Raw genomic sequence first — 17,314 nt, forward strand, 5'->3', positions numbered from 1 at the left:
ACTGGTTCTGTTGTTGATTAGTTGTTGTTGTTTACTGGTTCTATTGTTGATTAGTTGTTGTTGTTTACTGGTTCTGTTGTTGATTAGTTGTTGTTGTTTACTGGTTCTGTTGTTGATTAGTTGTTGTTGATTAGTTGTTGTTGTTTACTGGTTCTGTTGTTGATTAGTTGTTGTTGTTTACTGGTTCTGTTGTTGATTAGTTGTTGTTGTTTACTGGTTCTGTTGTTGATTAGTTGTTGTTGTTTACTGGTTCTGTTTTTGATTAGTTGTTGTTGTTTACTGGTTCTGTTTTTGATTAGTTGTTGTTGATTAGTTGTTGTTGTTTACTGGTTCTGTTGTTGATTAGTTGTTGTTGATTAGTTATTGTTGTTTACTGGTTCTGTTGTTGATTAGTTGTTGTTGATTAGTTGTTGTTGTTTACTGGTTCTGTTGTTGATTAGTTGTTGTTGATTAGTTATTGTTGTTTACTGGTTCTGTTGTTGATTAGTTGTTGTTGATTAGCTGTTGTTGTTTGCTGGTTCTGTTGTTGATTAGTTGTTGTTGTTTACTGGTTCTGTTGTTGATTAGTTGTTGTTGTTGTTGTTTGCTGGTTCTGTTGTTGATTATTTGTTGTTTTCTGGTTCTGTTGTTGATTAGTTGTTGTTGATTAGCTGTTGTTGTTTGCTGGTTCTGTTGTTGATTAGTTGTTGTTGTTTACTGGTTCTGTTGTTGATTAGTTGTTGTTGTTGTTGTTTGCTGGTTCTGTTGTTGATTAGTTGTTGTTGTCTTCTGGTTCTGTTGTTGATTAGCTATTGTTGTTTTCTGGTTGTTGATTAGTTGTTGTTGTCTTCTGGTTCTGTTGTTGATTAGCTATTGTTGTTTTCTGGTTGTTGATTAGTTGTTGTTGTCTTCTGGTTCTGTTGTTGATTAGCTATTGTTGTTTTCTGGTTGTTGATTAGTTGTTGTTGTTTTTTGGTTGTTAATGTCTTTTGGTTGTTGATTAGTTGTTGTTGTTGTTGTTGTTGTTGTTGTGAGTTAGCAGAGTAGCGTGGGGATGTATTCCATGACAGGCTTTCTCCTCCACCCCCCCTCCCCCTCCCCCCCTCCTCTCTGTAAATCCTGATCTTCCAGTGAACTCTAATGTGCAGTGGATTTCATTCCAGCATTGAAAAGTCCTTGGCTCATGACTATGTGTGTGTGTGTGTGTGTGTGTGTGTGTGTGTGTGTGTGTGTGTGTGTGTGTGTGTGTGTGTGTGTGTGTCTAGGTACTGGCTACAGGTCTGAGTGGTTTGTATTCGTCTCTACCTGCGAAGCTACAGGTGTATAGTGAAGACTGGCACTGTCTGGAGAGAGCTGACTGGATACAGGTGAAGATACCGTTTGGAACATTTCCTATCATTTTATCTCACAGATTAAAAACATCATCATTTAAACCCTTGGACAGACAGAGATCTATTTACAATGTCATCAAGCATAACTATAACAATTATCAGAGATGGACAGAATAAAGATCTGTTTACAAGCTACCTGACTGGCTACCTGGCTAGTTACCTGGCTGGCTACCTGGCTAGTTACCTGACTGGCTACCTGGCTAGTTACCCGACTGGCTACCTGGCTAGTTACCTGACTGGCTACCTGGCTAGTTACCTGGCTGGCTACCTGGCTAGTTACCTGGCTGGCTACCTGGCTAGTTACCTGACTGGCTACCTGGCTAGTTACCTGACTGGCTACATGGCTAGTTACCTGGCTGGCTACCTGGCTAGTTACCTGGCTGGCTACCTGGCTACCTGGCTACCTACCTGGCTGGCTGGCTACATGACTACCTGGCTGGCTACCTACCTGGCTGGCTGGCTACATGGCTACCTGGCTAGCTGGCTACATGGCTACCTGGCTGGCTACCTGGCTAGCTGGCTGGCTACATGGCTGGCTACCTGGTTAGCTGGCTACCTACCTGGCTGGCTGGCTACATGGCTACCTGGCTGGCTACCTGGCTAGCTGGCTGGCAGCCTGGCTGGCTACATGGCTGGCTACCTGCCTGGCTACCTGGCAAGCTGGCTACCTACCTGGCTGGCAGGCTACATGGATACCTGGCTGGCTACCCGGCTAGCTGCCTGGCTGGCTGGCTACCTACCTGGCTGGCTGGCTACATGGCTAGCTGGCTACCTGGCTGGCTACCTGGCTACCTGGCTGGCAGCCTGGCTGGCTACATGGCTGGCTACCTGCCTGGCTACCTGGCTAGCTGGCTACCTACCTGGCTGGCAGGCTACATGGATACCTGGCTGGCTACCTGGCTGGCTGGCTACCTACCTGGTTGGCTACCTGACTGGCTACCTGGCTAGCTGGATACCTACCTGGCTTGCTGGCTACCTACATGTCTACCTGGCTGGCTACATGGCTACCTGGCTGGCTACATGGCTATCTGGCTGGCTACCTGGCTAGCTGAATGGCTGCCTGGCTGGCTACATGGCTGGCTACCTGGCTGGCTAGCTGACTACCTAGCTAGATTGCTGGCTGCCTGGCTGGCTACCTAGCTAGATTGCTGGCTGCCTGGCTGGTTACCTAGCTATATTGCTAGCTGCCTGGCTGACTACCTAGTTAGATTGCTGGCTGCCTGGCTGGCTACCTAGCTAGATTGCTGGCTGCCTGGCTGGCTACCTAGCTAGATTTCTGGCTGCCTAGCTGGCTACCTAGCTAGATTGCTGGCTGCCTGGCTGGCTACCTAGCTAGATTGCTGGCTGCCTGGCTGGCTACCTAGCTAGATTGCTGGCTGCCTGGCTGGCTACCTAGCTAGATTTCTGGCTGCCTAGCTGGCTACCTAGCTAGATTGCTGGCTGTTCGGCTGGCTACCTAGCTGGCTGCCTACGTAGCTAGATTGCTGGCTACCTACCTGCCTGGCTGGCTACCTACCTGGCTGGCTGGCTACCTAGCTGACTACCTGGCTACCTACTTGACATTGACTTGATTTCTTCTGGATGCAGGTTCCGGCTTTGGTCCAGTTTCTAAACTCTCTGCAGTTCTGCTGCTCTGTCATTAAGGTGAGACAAACACACGGAGGCCTATGTATGTTACATCTCTCTATCTCACTCACTCACACACACACACACACACACACACACACACACACACACACACACACACACACACACACACACACACACACAATATACACCAGACACACCAGACACACACACAAAATATACACCAGACATACACACACCACAGACACACACACACACACACACACCATATACACCAGACACACACACACCATGTACACCAGACACACACACACTTCCTCCCCAGGTCTTTGTCTTACGATAGAAAGTGGATATGATATAATTATTACATGTAAACTCCGGCTGTTGAAACTACAACAGATCGCTAAGTACCAAAAGAGTTAAGAAACAGTTGTTAACTAACTGTAAAATAACTTTAGCTAGCTAAGCATCTTCCTCCTCCTATCTCTCTCCCCCTCCCCCATCTCACCCCCTCCCCCATCTCTCCCCCTTCCCCATCTTCCCCATCCCCCCCCCCCCCCCCCCATCTCCCCCCCAGGTTGGACATCCCTCTATCAGAGGTCAGTTGTTGGGATATATCTACAATGGCTTCCTGGTTCCTGTACTGGCTCCAGCTCTGCACAAGGTCAAAAACACTACTGCTGATTCCTGTAGTCTGTCTGCTTGATGCTGATTGGTCACCCTACTTCCTGTAGTCCTGTTTCGACAATGCTCATTGGTCTCCAAACTTCCTGTAGTTCTGTCTACTTAATGCCAATTGGTTACAGTATTTCGTTTGTCTTCCTTTAGTCCTTTGTTAATAATTTCGGATTGGTCAATGAACTTCCTAATTTCTCCTGAAATAAATTCTCATTAGTCATATTATTTTCCTGGTTTGCTGAGTTCTAACTGGCTGTGTGTCTATATCTCTGTTCTCTGATTGGCTGCTGTGTGAGTGTGTGTCTATATCTCTGTTCTCTGATTGGCTGTAGTGTGTGTGTGTGTCTATATCTCTGTTCTCTGATTGGCTGTAGTGTGTGTGTCTATATCTCTGTTCTCTGATTGGCTGTAGTGTGTGTGTGTCTATATCTCTGTTCTCTGATTGGCTGTAGTGTGTGTGTGTGTGTCTATATCTCTGTTCTCTGATTGGCTGTAGTGTGTGTGTGTTATTATATCTCTGTTCTCTGATTGTCTGTAGTGTGCATATCTCTGTTCTCTGATTGGCTGTAGTGTACACTAGAAGAGGTGATGACCACTACAGCGTATCTGGACCTCTTCCTCCGCTCGGTGTCAGAGCCCGCCCTCCTCCAGACCTTCCTCTCCTTCATACTGCTACACACACACGACAACGTCCAGCTCCTAGACACACTGGTGTCCAGAGTTAACACACCCTTCCAGGTAACACACTGGTCTCTAGAGGTAACACACCTTTCCAGGTAACACACTGGTCTCTAGAGGTAACACACCCTTCCAGGTAACACACTGGTCTCTAGAGGTAACACACCCTTCCAGGTAACACAGACAGACCGACACAGAGACAGACACAGAGGCAGACACACAGTCACACACACACACAGAGACAAACAGGCAGACAGGCTCTGTTCTCTTATTAATTTTGTTAATCACTAAAATGTTGATTTCATGTGTTTTGACCTTTGACCCCTGTGTGTTATAGTTAGGTACAGTGGTTTAATGTGTTTTGACCTTTGACCCCTGTGTGTTATAGTTAGGTACAGTGGTTTAATGTGTTTTGACCTTTGACCCCTGTGTGTTATAGTTAGGTACAGTGGTTTAATGTGTTTTGACCTTTGACCCCTGTGTGTTATAGTTAGGTACAGTGGTTTAATGTGTTTTGACCTTTGACCCCTGTGTGTTATAGTTAGGTACAGTGGTTTAATGTGTTTTGACCTTTGACCCCTGTGTGTTATAGTTAGGTACAGTGGTTTAATGTGTTTTGACCTTTGACCCCTGTGTGTTATAGTTAGGTACAGTGGTTTAATGTGTTTTGACCTTTGACCCCTGTGTGTTATAGTTAGGTACAGTGGTTTAATGTGTTTTGACCTTTGACCCCTGTGTGTTATAGTTAGGTACAGTGGTTTGATCTTTGACCCCTGTGTGTTATAGTTAGGTACAGTGGTTTAATGTGTTTTGATCTTTGACCCCTGTGTGTTATAGTTAGGTACAGTGGTTTGATCTTTGACCCCTGTGTGTTATAGTTAGGTACAGTGGTTTAATGTGTTTTGACCTTTGACCCCTGTGTGTTATAGTTAGGTACAGTGGTTTAATGTGTTTTGACCTTTGACCCCTGTGTGTTATAGTTAGGTACAGTGGTTTAATGTGTTTTGACCTTTGACCCCTGTGTGTTATAGTTAGGTACAGTGGTTTAATGTGTTTTGACCTTTGACCCCTGTGTGTTATAGTTAGGTACAGTGGTTTAATGTGTTTTGACCTTTGACCCCTGTGTGTTATAGTTAGGTACAGTGGTTTGATCTTTGACCCCTGTGTGTTAGTTAGTTAGGTACAGTGGTTTGATCTTTGACCCCTGTGTGTTATAGTTAGGTACAGTGGTTTGACCTTTGACCCCTGTGTGTTATAGTTAGGTACAGTGTCTCTGGCTTTGTTCCGAACTCTCATTGGTCTGTTCTGTGAAGACGTCATGCTTCAGCTCATACTCAGGTAGGAAGGTGTGTGTGTTCAGTGTGTGTGTTCAGTATGTGTGTGTGTTCAGTGTGTGTGTGTGTGTGTGTGTCAACGTGATCCATTCCAGACATTACAATGAGCCTCATATAGCTCCTCCTACCAGCCTCCTCTGACGTGCATGCGTCTGTGTGTTTCTTCCCTCTCTCTCTGCAGGTATCTGATCCCGTGTACACACCTGTGTGTGAGAGAACGCCGCTCTCTGAAGGACAGAGACGCCTACTCTTCATCAGCTGTTAAATTCCTCTTCCTCACTCCCTCCTGGTGCCCCCTGCGCCTCGGAGCCGTACACACTCACACCCAACACATCCACTGGGCCATGGGGAATGGTGAGAACACACACACACACACACACACTGAAAACACACACACACACACACACACACACACCACACCACACCACACACACACACTGACACAGAGCACTACACAGAGCACTACACAGCCACGCTGACACAGAGCACTACACAGCCACACTGACACAGAGCACTACACAGAGCACTACACAGCCACACTGACACAGAGCACTACACAGCCACACTGACACAGAGCACTACACAGAGCACTACACAGCCACACTGACACAGAGCACTACACAGCCACAGAGCACTACACAGCCACACTGACACAGAGCACTACACAGAGCACTACACAGCCACACTGACACAGAGCACTACACAACCACACTGACACAGAGCACTACATAGAGCACTACACAGCCACACTGACACAGAGCACTACACAGCCACACTAACACAGAGCACTACACAGCCACACTGACACAGAGCACTACACAGCCACACTGACACAGAGCACTACACAGCCACACTGACACAGAGCACTACACAGCCACACTGACACAGAGCACTGACACAGAGCACTACACAGAGCACTACACAGCCACACGGACACAGCCACACTAACACAGAGCACTACACAGCCACACTGACACAGAGCACTACACAGAGCACTACACAGCCACACTGACACAGCCACACTGACACAGAGCACTACACAGAGCACTACACAGCCACACTGACACAGAGCACTACACAGAGCACTACACAGCCACACTGACACAGCCACACTAACACAGAGCACTACACAGCCACACTGACACAGAGCACTACACAGAGCACTACACAGCCACACTAACACAGAGCACTACACAGCCACACTGACACAGAGTACTACACAGAGCACTACACAGCCACACTAACACAGAGCACTACACAGCCACACTGACACAGAGCACTACACAGAGCACTACACAGCCACAGCCACACTAACACAGAGCACTACACAGCCACACTGACACAGAGCACTACACAGCCACACTAACACAGAGCACTACACAGAGCACTACACAGCCACACTGACACAGAGCACTACACAGAGCACTACACAGCCACACGGACACAGAGCACTACACAGCCACACTAACACAGAGCACTACACAGAGCACTACACAGCCACACTGACACAGAGCACTACACAGCCACACTAACACAGAGCACTACACAGAGCACTACACAGCCACACTGACACAGAGCACTACACAGCCAGGCTTACACAGAGCACTACCTTGCACTTTCACTGACCTGTCTCTCTTCTCCTCCTCTTCTTCTCCTCCTCCTCTTCTTCTCCTCCTCCTCTTCTTCTTCTCCTCCTCCTCCTCTTCTCCTCCTCCTCCTCCTCCTCCTCCTCCTCCTCCTCCTCCTCCTCCTCCTCCTCCTCCTCCTCCTCCTCCTCTTCTCCTCCTCCTCCTCCTCCTCCTCCTCCTCCTCCTCCTCTTCTCCTTCTCCTCCTCCTCCTCCTCTCTTCTGCTCCTCAGACGTTCCCATGTCAGAGGGTGACAGTGTTGGTTACTCCAGGATCTGCAGGACAGACCTCCTGATGAATGTCAACTATCTCCAGTACCTCTGGGATGCTAGAGTTGGGATCGCTGCATCGCTCCAGGCCTGTCTGGTCTGGTCTGGTCCCTATGACGGGGAGAAGCCTGCAGCTCGAGAGGAGGAAGACGGGGAAGAAGAGAGAGAGCAAGAGATAGAGGAGGAGAAGACGGATCAAACCTTCAACTGGACTTCATCTCCCAGCCCTCCCCTCACCTCCCCCCCTGTAACCATGGGAAACCAACATAGAGGGGGAGACGGAGGGAGGGGGAGTGTGGTCGAGTTGGAGTGGGATGATAGTTATGAGTGGGATGATAGTGCCCTCCCCTCCTCCTCCCTCCCGCTCACCCCCCCAGTACATATTGAAACCCCTCAGCATATTCAGGAGATGAGACGTTCGGCCATAATGTTGATCCAAGGCTCCTACGTAGAGGAGTCGGACTTTCAGGACGATGTGTTGGTCTATAACCTCATAGCACAGAAAGACGAGGTGGAATACAAGCCTGACCGCAGGACTACTCCACAGACCAGGAAACCAGTTGTTAGTCAAACAACCTCGCTCGTTCACAGACATGGAACGCTTAGACGAGAGAAGGAGAGGGTGATCGTGGAAGAGGAGGTGAGAGAGGAAGAGGGGGTGAGAGAGGAAGAGGGGGTGAGAGAGGAAGAGGGGATGAGAGAGAAAGAGGAGGTGATCGTGGAAGAGGGGGTGAGAGAGGAAGAGGGGGTGAGAGAGGAAGAGGGGGTGAGAGAGGAAGAGGGGATGAGAGAGAAAGAGGGGGTGAGAGAGAAAGAGGGGGTGAGAGAGGAAGAGGGGGTGAGAGAGGAAGAGGGGATGAGAGAGAAAGAGGAGGTGGTCGTGGAAGAGGGGGTGAGAGAGGAAGAGGGGGTGAGAGAGGAAGAGGGGGTGAGAGAGGAAGAGGGGGTGATCGTGGAAGAGGGGGTGAGAGAGGAAGAGGGGGTGTTTGTGGAAGAGTGGGTGAGAGAGGAAGAGGGGGTGAGAGAGGAAGAGGGGGTGATCGTGGAAGAGGGGCTGATCGTGGAAGAGGGGGTGAGAGAGGAAGAGGGGGTGAGAGAGGAGAAGCGATCACAACCACAGCTGCTCAGTAACGGTCTGAGCTGTGAGGACCACACAGTCAATGAGGAGGTCGACGATGACCGTAAACGCAAGTCGTCTGGACCGCATTTGGACCACAACTGCAACAGGACGGTGACCACGACCGTGAATCAGACGAATGACCTGACGACAGCAGACCACCAGGAGAGAACCACCTCAGAGAACCACACGCACCCAGTCGAGAAACAGCAGGCCTGTAACAAAACCGATGCTGATCATCCTGTGAGCCCGGTTACGACCTCGGCGGTGGATGACAGCTTCCTGTCCCAGTATCGGGAGCTCATGCGCTCGCTGGGGGTGGAGCCTGATGACGTCACCGATGACATCACAGAGTTCAGGAAGCGTGCGTTGGCTCTGGCCCAGGGAGGAGAGGAGGAGGAGGTGGACTTTAGCGTGTTCTCTACAGACTCCCCGGAACCGAAGGATGCCGATCTGGAACCGGAGAACAGTCCAGAACTGACGAGCAACAGCCAAGACAGAAAACATGGGATACCCTTCACTGGTGAGATATTCAGAACTGTCATGCCTGTATGCAAACTTTATGTGGAATGTTGAGGGCCTTAGAATGACGAGGGTACTAAAATAATGAGGGTTGTAGAATGACGAGGGTACTAAAATAATGAGGGTTGTAGAATGACGAGGGTTCTAAAATGACAAGGGTTGTAGAATGACGAGGGTTGTAGAATGACGAGGGTTCTAAAATAATGAGGGTTGTAGAATGATGAGGGTTCTAAAATAACGAGGGTTATAGAATGACGAGGGTTGTAGAATGACAAGGGTTCTAAAATAAAGAGGGTTGTAGAATGACAAGGGTTGTAGAATGACAAGGGTTCTAAAATAACGAGGGTTGTAGAATGACGAGGGTTGTAGAACAACGAGGGTTCTAAAATAACGAGGGTTGTAGAATGACGAAGGTTCTAAAATAACGAGAGTTGTAGAATGACGAGGGTACTAAAACAATGAGGGTTGTAGAATGACGAGGGTTCTAAAATGACGAGGGTTGTAGAATGACGAGGGTTCTAAAATGACGAGGGTTGTAGAATGACGAGGGTTCTAAAATAATGAGGGTTGTAGAATGACAAGGGTTCTAAAATAACGAGGGTTGTAGAATAACAAGGGTTCTAAAATAACGAGGGTTGTAGAATGACGAGGGTTGTAGAATGAAGAGGGTTGTAGAATGACGAGGGTTCTAAAATAACGAGGGTTGTAGAATGACGAGGGTTCTAAAATAACGAGGGTTCTAAAATAACGAGGGTTGTAGAATGACGAGGGTTCTAAAATAACGAGGGTTGTAGAATGACGAGGGTTCTAAAATAACGAGGGTTGTAGAATGACGAGGGTTCTAAAATAACGAGGGTTCTAAAATAACGAGGGTTGTAGAATGACGAGGGTTCTATAATAACGAGGGTTGTAGAATGACGAGGGTTCTAAAATAACGAGGGTTGTAGAATGACGAGGGTTCTAAAATAACGAGGGTTCTAAAATAACGAGGGTTGTAGAATGACGAGGGTTCTATAATAACGAGGGTTGTAGAATGACGAGGGTTCTAAAATAACGACGGTTGTAGAATGACGAGGGTTCTAAAATAACGAGGGTTCTAGTGCTGCTCGCATGTTGAAGGTTGTAAATTTTAATCAATGAAATGGGATTTAAATGTCAGCTCTCTCAATCTCCCACTGAGTTCTGCAGTTCTCCTGTCAATGTCTACTTTATAGCTCTGTGTTGTGTGGTTCCACAGGCCCGTTCATTAGTGTTCTGCTGTCACGGTTGGAGAACCTGTTGGAGAACCCTATTCCAGTCAACCTGCTAGTTACAGGGATCCTGTCTCAGCTCGCCAAATACCCCCAGCCTCTCCTCCGGGCGTTCCTACTGAACACACACACTGACCCACCGCCCAACGTACACACACTATACCAGGTAGGACCAGAGGTGTGTGTGTGTCCCTGTCATTTTGTGTGTTAAATTGCATCTAATGGAGGTGTGTGTGTAGGTGCTGGTCTCTGTGCGTGTGCAGATAGAGCAGTACGCAACGGACCAGACAGAGTTTCCTGCTACAGTCAGAGAAGCATGGAGATACCTACTGGCTAGAGACCAAGCACTGAAACTCAGAGGTTAGGATCCATCCATCATCCATCCACCCACCATCATCCATCCACCCACCATCATCCATCCACCCACCATCATCCATCCACCCACCCACCATCATCCATCCATCTACCCACCCACCCACCCACCCACCATCATCCATCCACCCACCATCATCCATCCACCCACCATCATCCATCCATCTACCCACCCATCATCATCCACCCACCATCATCCATCCATCTACCCACCCACCATCATCCATCCATCTACCCACCCACCATCATCCATCCATCTACCCACCCACCATCATCCATCCATCTACCCGCCCACCATCATCCATCCACCCACCATCATCCATCCACCCACCATCATCCATCCATCTACCCACCCACCATCATCCACCCATCATCATCCATCCATCTACCCACCCACCATCATCCATCCATCTACCCTCTCACCATCATCCATCCATCTACCCACCATCATCCATCTACCCACCCACCATCATCCATCCACCCACCATCATCCATCCACCCACCATCATCCATCCATCCACCCACCATCATCCATCCGCCCACCATCATCCATCCACCCACCATCATCCATCCATCCACCATCATCCATCCACCCACCATCATCCATCCATCCATCCATCCACCCACCATCATCCATCCATCCATCCACCATCATCCATCCATCCACCCACCCACCCACCCACCATCATCCATCCATCCATCCACCCACCATCATCCATCCACCCACCATCATCCACCCACCATCATCCATCCATCCACCCACCCACCCACCATCATCCATCCACCCACCATCATTCATCCATCCACTCACCATCATCCATCTACCCACCATCATCTACCCAAAATCATCCACCCACCCACCATCATCCATCCACCCACCCATCATCCACCTACCACCATCCATCTATACATCCAACACACACACTCTGACCCTCTGTCTTTCTCTCCCTCTGTCTCTCTCTCTCTTTCTCTCTCTCTCCCTCTGTCTGTCTGTCTGTCTGTCTGTCTGTCTCTGTCTCTCTCTCTCCCTCCCTCCCTCTTGTCTCTCTCTCTCTCCCTATGTCTCTCTCTCTCTCTCCCTCCCTCTGTCTGTCTGTCTGTCTGTCTGTCTCTCTGTCTCTCTCTCTCCCTCCCTCCCTCTTGTCTCTCTCTCTCTCCCTCTGTCTCTCTCGCTCCCTCTGTCTCTCTCTCTCTCCCTCTGTCTCTCTCTCTCTTTCTCTCTCTCTCCCTCTGTCTGTCTGTCTGTCTGTCTCTGTCTCTCTCTCTCCCTCCCTCCCTCTTGTCTCTCTCTCTCTCCCTCTGTCTCTCTCGCTCCCTCTGTCTCTCTCTCTCTCCCTATGTCTCTCTCTCTCTCTCTCCCTCCCTCTGTCTGTCTGTCTGTCTGTCTCTCTGTCTCTCTCTCTCCCTCCCTCCCTCTTGTCTCTCTCTCTCTCCCTCTGTCTCTCTCTCTCTCCCTCTGTCTCTCAGAGCTCCTCGAGGACAGCCATAGTGATAACAGGAAGAGTGTTCTACCCAATGGAACACAGCATATAACGCAGAACGTCCCCCCGTGTCCCAACATTCCTCCGCAGGCCAGGAACAGAGTCTTCGCTACGGTTCTATATGCAGAGTTCTTAAAGGAGTTAGCTGCCATCGCACAGGAACACTCTATAGTACCTGACTCACTTCTAGAGGAGATTAACACACCTGACTCACCTGTAGAGGAATAGATTAACACACCTGACTCACCTATAGAGGAATAGATTAACACACCTGACTCACATATAGAGGATATTAACACACCGACTCACCTATAGAGGAGGAGATTAACACACCTGACTCACCTATAGAGGAGGAGATTAACACACCTGACTCACATATAGAGGAATAGATTAACACACCTGACTCACATATAGAGGAGATTGACAGACCTGACTCACCTATAGAGGAGATTAACACACCTGACTCACCTATAGAGGAGATTAACACACCTGACTCACCTATAGAGGACTAGATTAACACACCTGACTCACATATAGAGGAATAGATTAACACACCCGACTCACCTATAGAAGAGATTAGCACACCTGACTCACCTATAGAGGAATAGATTAACACACCTGACTCACCTATAGAGGACTAGATTAACACACCTGACTCACCTATAGAGGACTAGATTAACACACCTGACTCACCTATAGAGGACTAGATTAACACACCTGACTCACCTATAGAGGAATAGAGTAACACACCTGACTCACCCATAGAGGACTAGATTAACACACCTCACTCATCTATAGAGGACTAGATTAACACACCTGATTCTCATATAGAGGAGATTAACGCACCTGACTCACCTATAGAGGAGATTAACACACCTGACTCACCTATAGAGGAGATTAACACATCTGACTCACCTATATAGATTAACACACCTGACTCACCTATATAGATTAACACATCTGACTCACCTATAGAGTAGTAGATTAACACATCTGACTCATCTATATAGATTAACACATCTGACTCACCTATAGAGGAGATTAACACACCTGACTCACCTATAGAGGAGATTAACACACCTGACTCACCTATATAGATTAACACATCTGACTCATCTATAGAGTAGTAGATTAACACATCTGACTCACCTATATAGATTAACACATCTGACTCACCTATATAGATTAACACACCTGACTCACCTATAGAGTAGTAGATTAACACATTTGACTCACCTATAGAGGAGATTAACACATCTGACTCACCTATAGAGGAGATTAACACACCTGACTCACCTATAGAGGAGATTAACACAATTGATGCACCTATAGAGGAGATTAACACATCTGACTCACCTATATAGATTAACACACCTGACTCACCTATATAATTTAACACATCTGACTCACCTATATAGATTAACACACCTGACTCACCTATAGAGTAGTAGATTAACACATCTGACTCACCTATATAGATTAACACATCTGACTCACCTATATAGATTAACACACCTGACTCACCTATATAGATTAACACATCTGACTCACCTATATAGATTAACACACCTGACTCACCTACAGAGTAGTAGATTAACACACCTGACTCACCTATATAGATTAACACATCTGACTCACCTATATAGATTAACACACCTGACTCACCTATAGAGTAGTAGATTAACACACCTGACTCACCTATATATATTAACACATCTGACTCACCTATATAGATTAACACACCTGACTCACCTATAGAGTAGTAGATTAACACACCTGACTCACCTATATAGATTAACACACCTGACTCACCTATAGAGTAGTAGATTAACACATCTGACTCACCTATATAGATTAACACATCTGACTCACCTATATAGATTAACACACCTGACTCACCTATAGAGTAGTAGATTAACACATCTGACTCACCTATATAGATTAACACATCTGACTCACCTATATAGATTAACACATCTGACTCACCTATATAGATTAACACATCTGACTCACCTATATAGATTAACACATCTGACTCACCTATATAGATTAACACACCTGACTCACCTATAGAGTAGTAGATTAACACATCTGACTCACCTATATAGATTAACACATCTGACTCACCTATATTGATTAACACACCTGACTCACCTATAGAGTAGTAGATTAACACACCTGACTCACCTATATAGATTAACACATCTGACTCACCTATATAGATTAACACACCTGACTCACATATAGAGGAATAGATTAACACATCTGACTCACCTATAGAGGAGATTAACACATCTGACTCACCTATAGAGGAGATTAACACATATGACTCACCTATAGAGGAGATTAACACACCTGACTCACCTATAGAGGAGATTAACACAATTGATGCACCTATAGAGGAGATTAACACACCCGACTCACATATAGAGGAGATTAACACACCTGACTCACCTATAGAGGAATAGATTAACACACCTGACTCACCTATAGAGGAGATTAACACACCTGACTCACCTATAGAGTATTAGATTAATACACCTGACTCACCTATATAGATTAACACATCTGACTCATCTATAGAGTAGTAGATTAACAGACCTGACTCACCTATATAGATTAACACATCTGACTCACCTATATAGATTAACACATCTGACTCACCTATAGAGGAAATTAACACACCTGACTCACCTATAGAGGAGATTAACACAATTGATGCACCTATAGAGGAGATTAACACACCCGACTCACCTATATAGATTAACACATCTGACTCACCTATATAGATTAACACACCTGACTCACCTATAGAGTAGTAGATTAACACACCTGACTCACCTATATAGATTAACACATCTGACTCACCTATAGAGTAGTAGATTAACACACCTGACTCACCTATATAGATTAACACACCTGACTCACCTATAGAGTATTAGATTAACACACCTGACTCACCTATATAGATTAACACATCTGACTCACCTATATAGATTAACACACCTGACTCACCTATAGAGTATTAGATTAACACACCTGACTCACCTATATAGATTAACACATCTGACTCATCTATAGAGTAGTAGATTAACACACCTGACTCACCTATATAGATTAACACGTAACAGAGTTAAAATGGAGCCCGGAGCCTCCCTCCAGTCTGAAATGTCTCCATCGTCTCCAAACTGCACCTTGTTTCGTAGCAGAACTGGCTAATACGTTTCCCAGCGGGCAGGTCACGTGTTTCTGAAACAGAGGGTCACTAAGCCGTGGTGTAGTGGTCACGTGTTTCTGAAACAGAGGGTCACTAAGCCGTGGTCACGTGTTTCTGAAACAGAGGGTCACTAAGCCGTGGTGTAGGGGTCACGTGTTTCTGAAACAGAGGGTCACTAAGCCGTGGTGTAGGGGTCACGTGTTTCTGAAACAGAGGGTCACTAAGCCGTGGTGTAGGGGTCACGTGTTTCTGAAACAGAGGGTCACTAAGCCGTGGTCACGTGTTTCTGAAACAGAGGGTCACTAAGCCGTGGTCACGTGTTTCTGAAACAGAGGGTCACTAAGCCGTGGTCACGTGTTTCTGAAACAGAGGGTCACTAAGCCGTGGTCACGTGTTTCTGAAACAGAGGGTCACTAAGCCGTGGTCACGTGTTTCTGAAACAGAGGGTCACTAAGCCGTGGTCACGTGTTTCTGAAACAGAGGGTCACTAAGCCGTGGTGTAGGGGTCACGTGTTTCTGAAACAGAGGGTCACTAAGCCGTGGTGTAGGGGTCACGTGTTTCTGAAACAGAGGGTCACTAAGCCGTGGTCACGTGTTTCAGAAACAGAGGGTCACTAAGCCGTGGTGTAGGGGTCACGTGTTTCTGAAACAGAGGGTCACTAAGCCGTGGTCACGTGTTTCTGAAACAGAGGGTCACTAAGCCGTGGTGTAGGGGTCACGTGTTTCTGAAACAGAGGGTCACTAAGCCGTGGTCACGTGTTTCTGAAACAGAGGGTCACTAAGCCGTGGTGTAGTGGTCACGTGTTTCTGAAACAGAGGGTCACTAAGCCGTGGTGTAGGGGTCACGTGTTTCTGAAACAGAGGGTCACTAAGCCGTGGTGTAGGGGTCACGTGTTTCTGAAACAGAGGGTCACTAAGCCGTGGTGTAGGGGTCACGTGTTTCTGAAACAGAGGGTCACTAAGCCGTGGTGTAGGAGTCACGTGTTTCTGAAACAGAGGGTCACTAAGCCGTGGTGTAGGGGTCACGTGTTTCTGAAACAGAGGGTCACTAAGCCGTGGTGTAGGGGTCACGTGTTTCTGAAACAGAGGATCACTAAGCCGTGGTGTAGGGGTCACGTGTTTCTGAAACAGAGGGTCACTAAGCCGTGGTACGTACAGGGTTAGCATCACAGTGATGCCACTCGCACACACAGCAGGTATGGACTAGTCTGTGTTGTGGGCACCTGGGTTCACGTTGGGCTATTCGTCCTTATTAAGACATATATTTCCTAATACATTGATATGTATTTTACTAATACATTTATATATTTCCTTATACGTGTATATATATTAAAATATATATTTGTATATATTCCTGGCATTACTTGATGAGATTTCTCTTTTGAATATGAACTGAAATGATGTTTCATATCCACAGTTTTGTACTTATTTTGGACAGCGTTGAGCATCTGGTTCCTACGTGTTCGTACCTACAACGAAATGATAGGAGATTATTTCATTATTTTTCTACTTTTTAAATATTTTGGCTGGTTTGAGTGTAACTAAGGCAACAGGGTTAAAAAGGCACAGATTGTTGACCCGAGCAGCATGTTGGTGGTTTATACTGTTATGACACTACATGTCAATCCCGTATTTTTCTTTTCATTACGACTTGTCTAATTTCAGTTGAAATATATATCCTGTTCTGTGCTTTCTGTCCTGTGTGTTGTTCGAGGTTATGTTTGTATAGAACACATTCAAGAAGTGTGTCCTAAATGGAATCCTATTCCCTACATAGTGCACTACTTTAGACCAGAGCCTTATGGTCAGCCC

The 17,314-nt window shown here is 46.9% G+C and overlaps 1 protein-coding gene across 1 annotated transcript in view; it reads left to right on the forward strand.

Annotated features, from left to right (window-relative positions):
* LOC118942819 (FHF complex subunit HOOK-interacting protein 1A-like) overlaps positions 1-13,732 on the forward strand; it is a 34,039-nt gene extending 20,307 nt beyond the window's left edge. Inside the window, 11 exon segments of the mRNA XM_090213386.1 lie at positions 1,245-1,346; positions 2,958-3,014; positions 3,535-3,621; positions 4,206-4,373; positions 5,572-5,651; positions 5,829-6,001; positions 7,507-8,258; positions 8,541-9,183; positions 10,420-10,598; positions 10,672-10,792; positions 12,272-13,732. Coding sequence (XP_090069512.1) covers positions 1,245-1,346; positions 2,958-3,014; positions 3,535-3,621; positions 4,206-4,373; positions 5,572-5,651; positions 5,829-6,001; positions 7,507-8,258; positions 8,541-9,183; positions 10,420-10,598; positions 10,672-10,792; positions 12,272-12,513 — 2,604 coding nt within the window. The 3' untranslated portion in view covers positions 12,514-13,732.
* The last annotated feature ends 3,582 nt before the right edge of the window (positions 13,733-17,314 follow it).

Source organism: Oncorhynchus mykiss, chromosome 21 (assembly GCF_057628025.1).
Source record: "Oncorhynchus mykiss isolate SJ-2025 chromosome 21, ASM5762802v1, whole genome shotgun sequence".
NCBI classification, from domain to species: domain Eukaryota; kingdom Metazoa; phylum Chordata; class Actinopteri; order Salmoniformes; family Salmonidae; genus Oncorhynchus; species Oncorhynchus mykiss.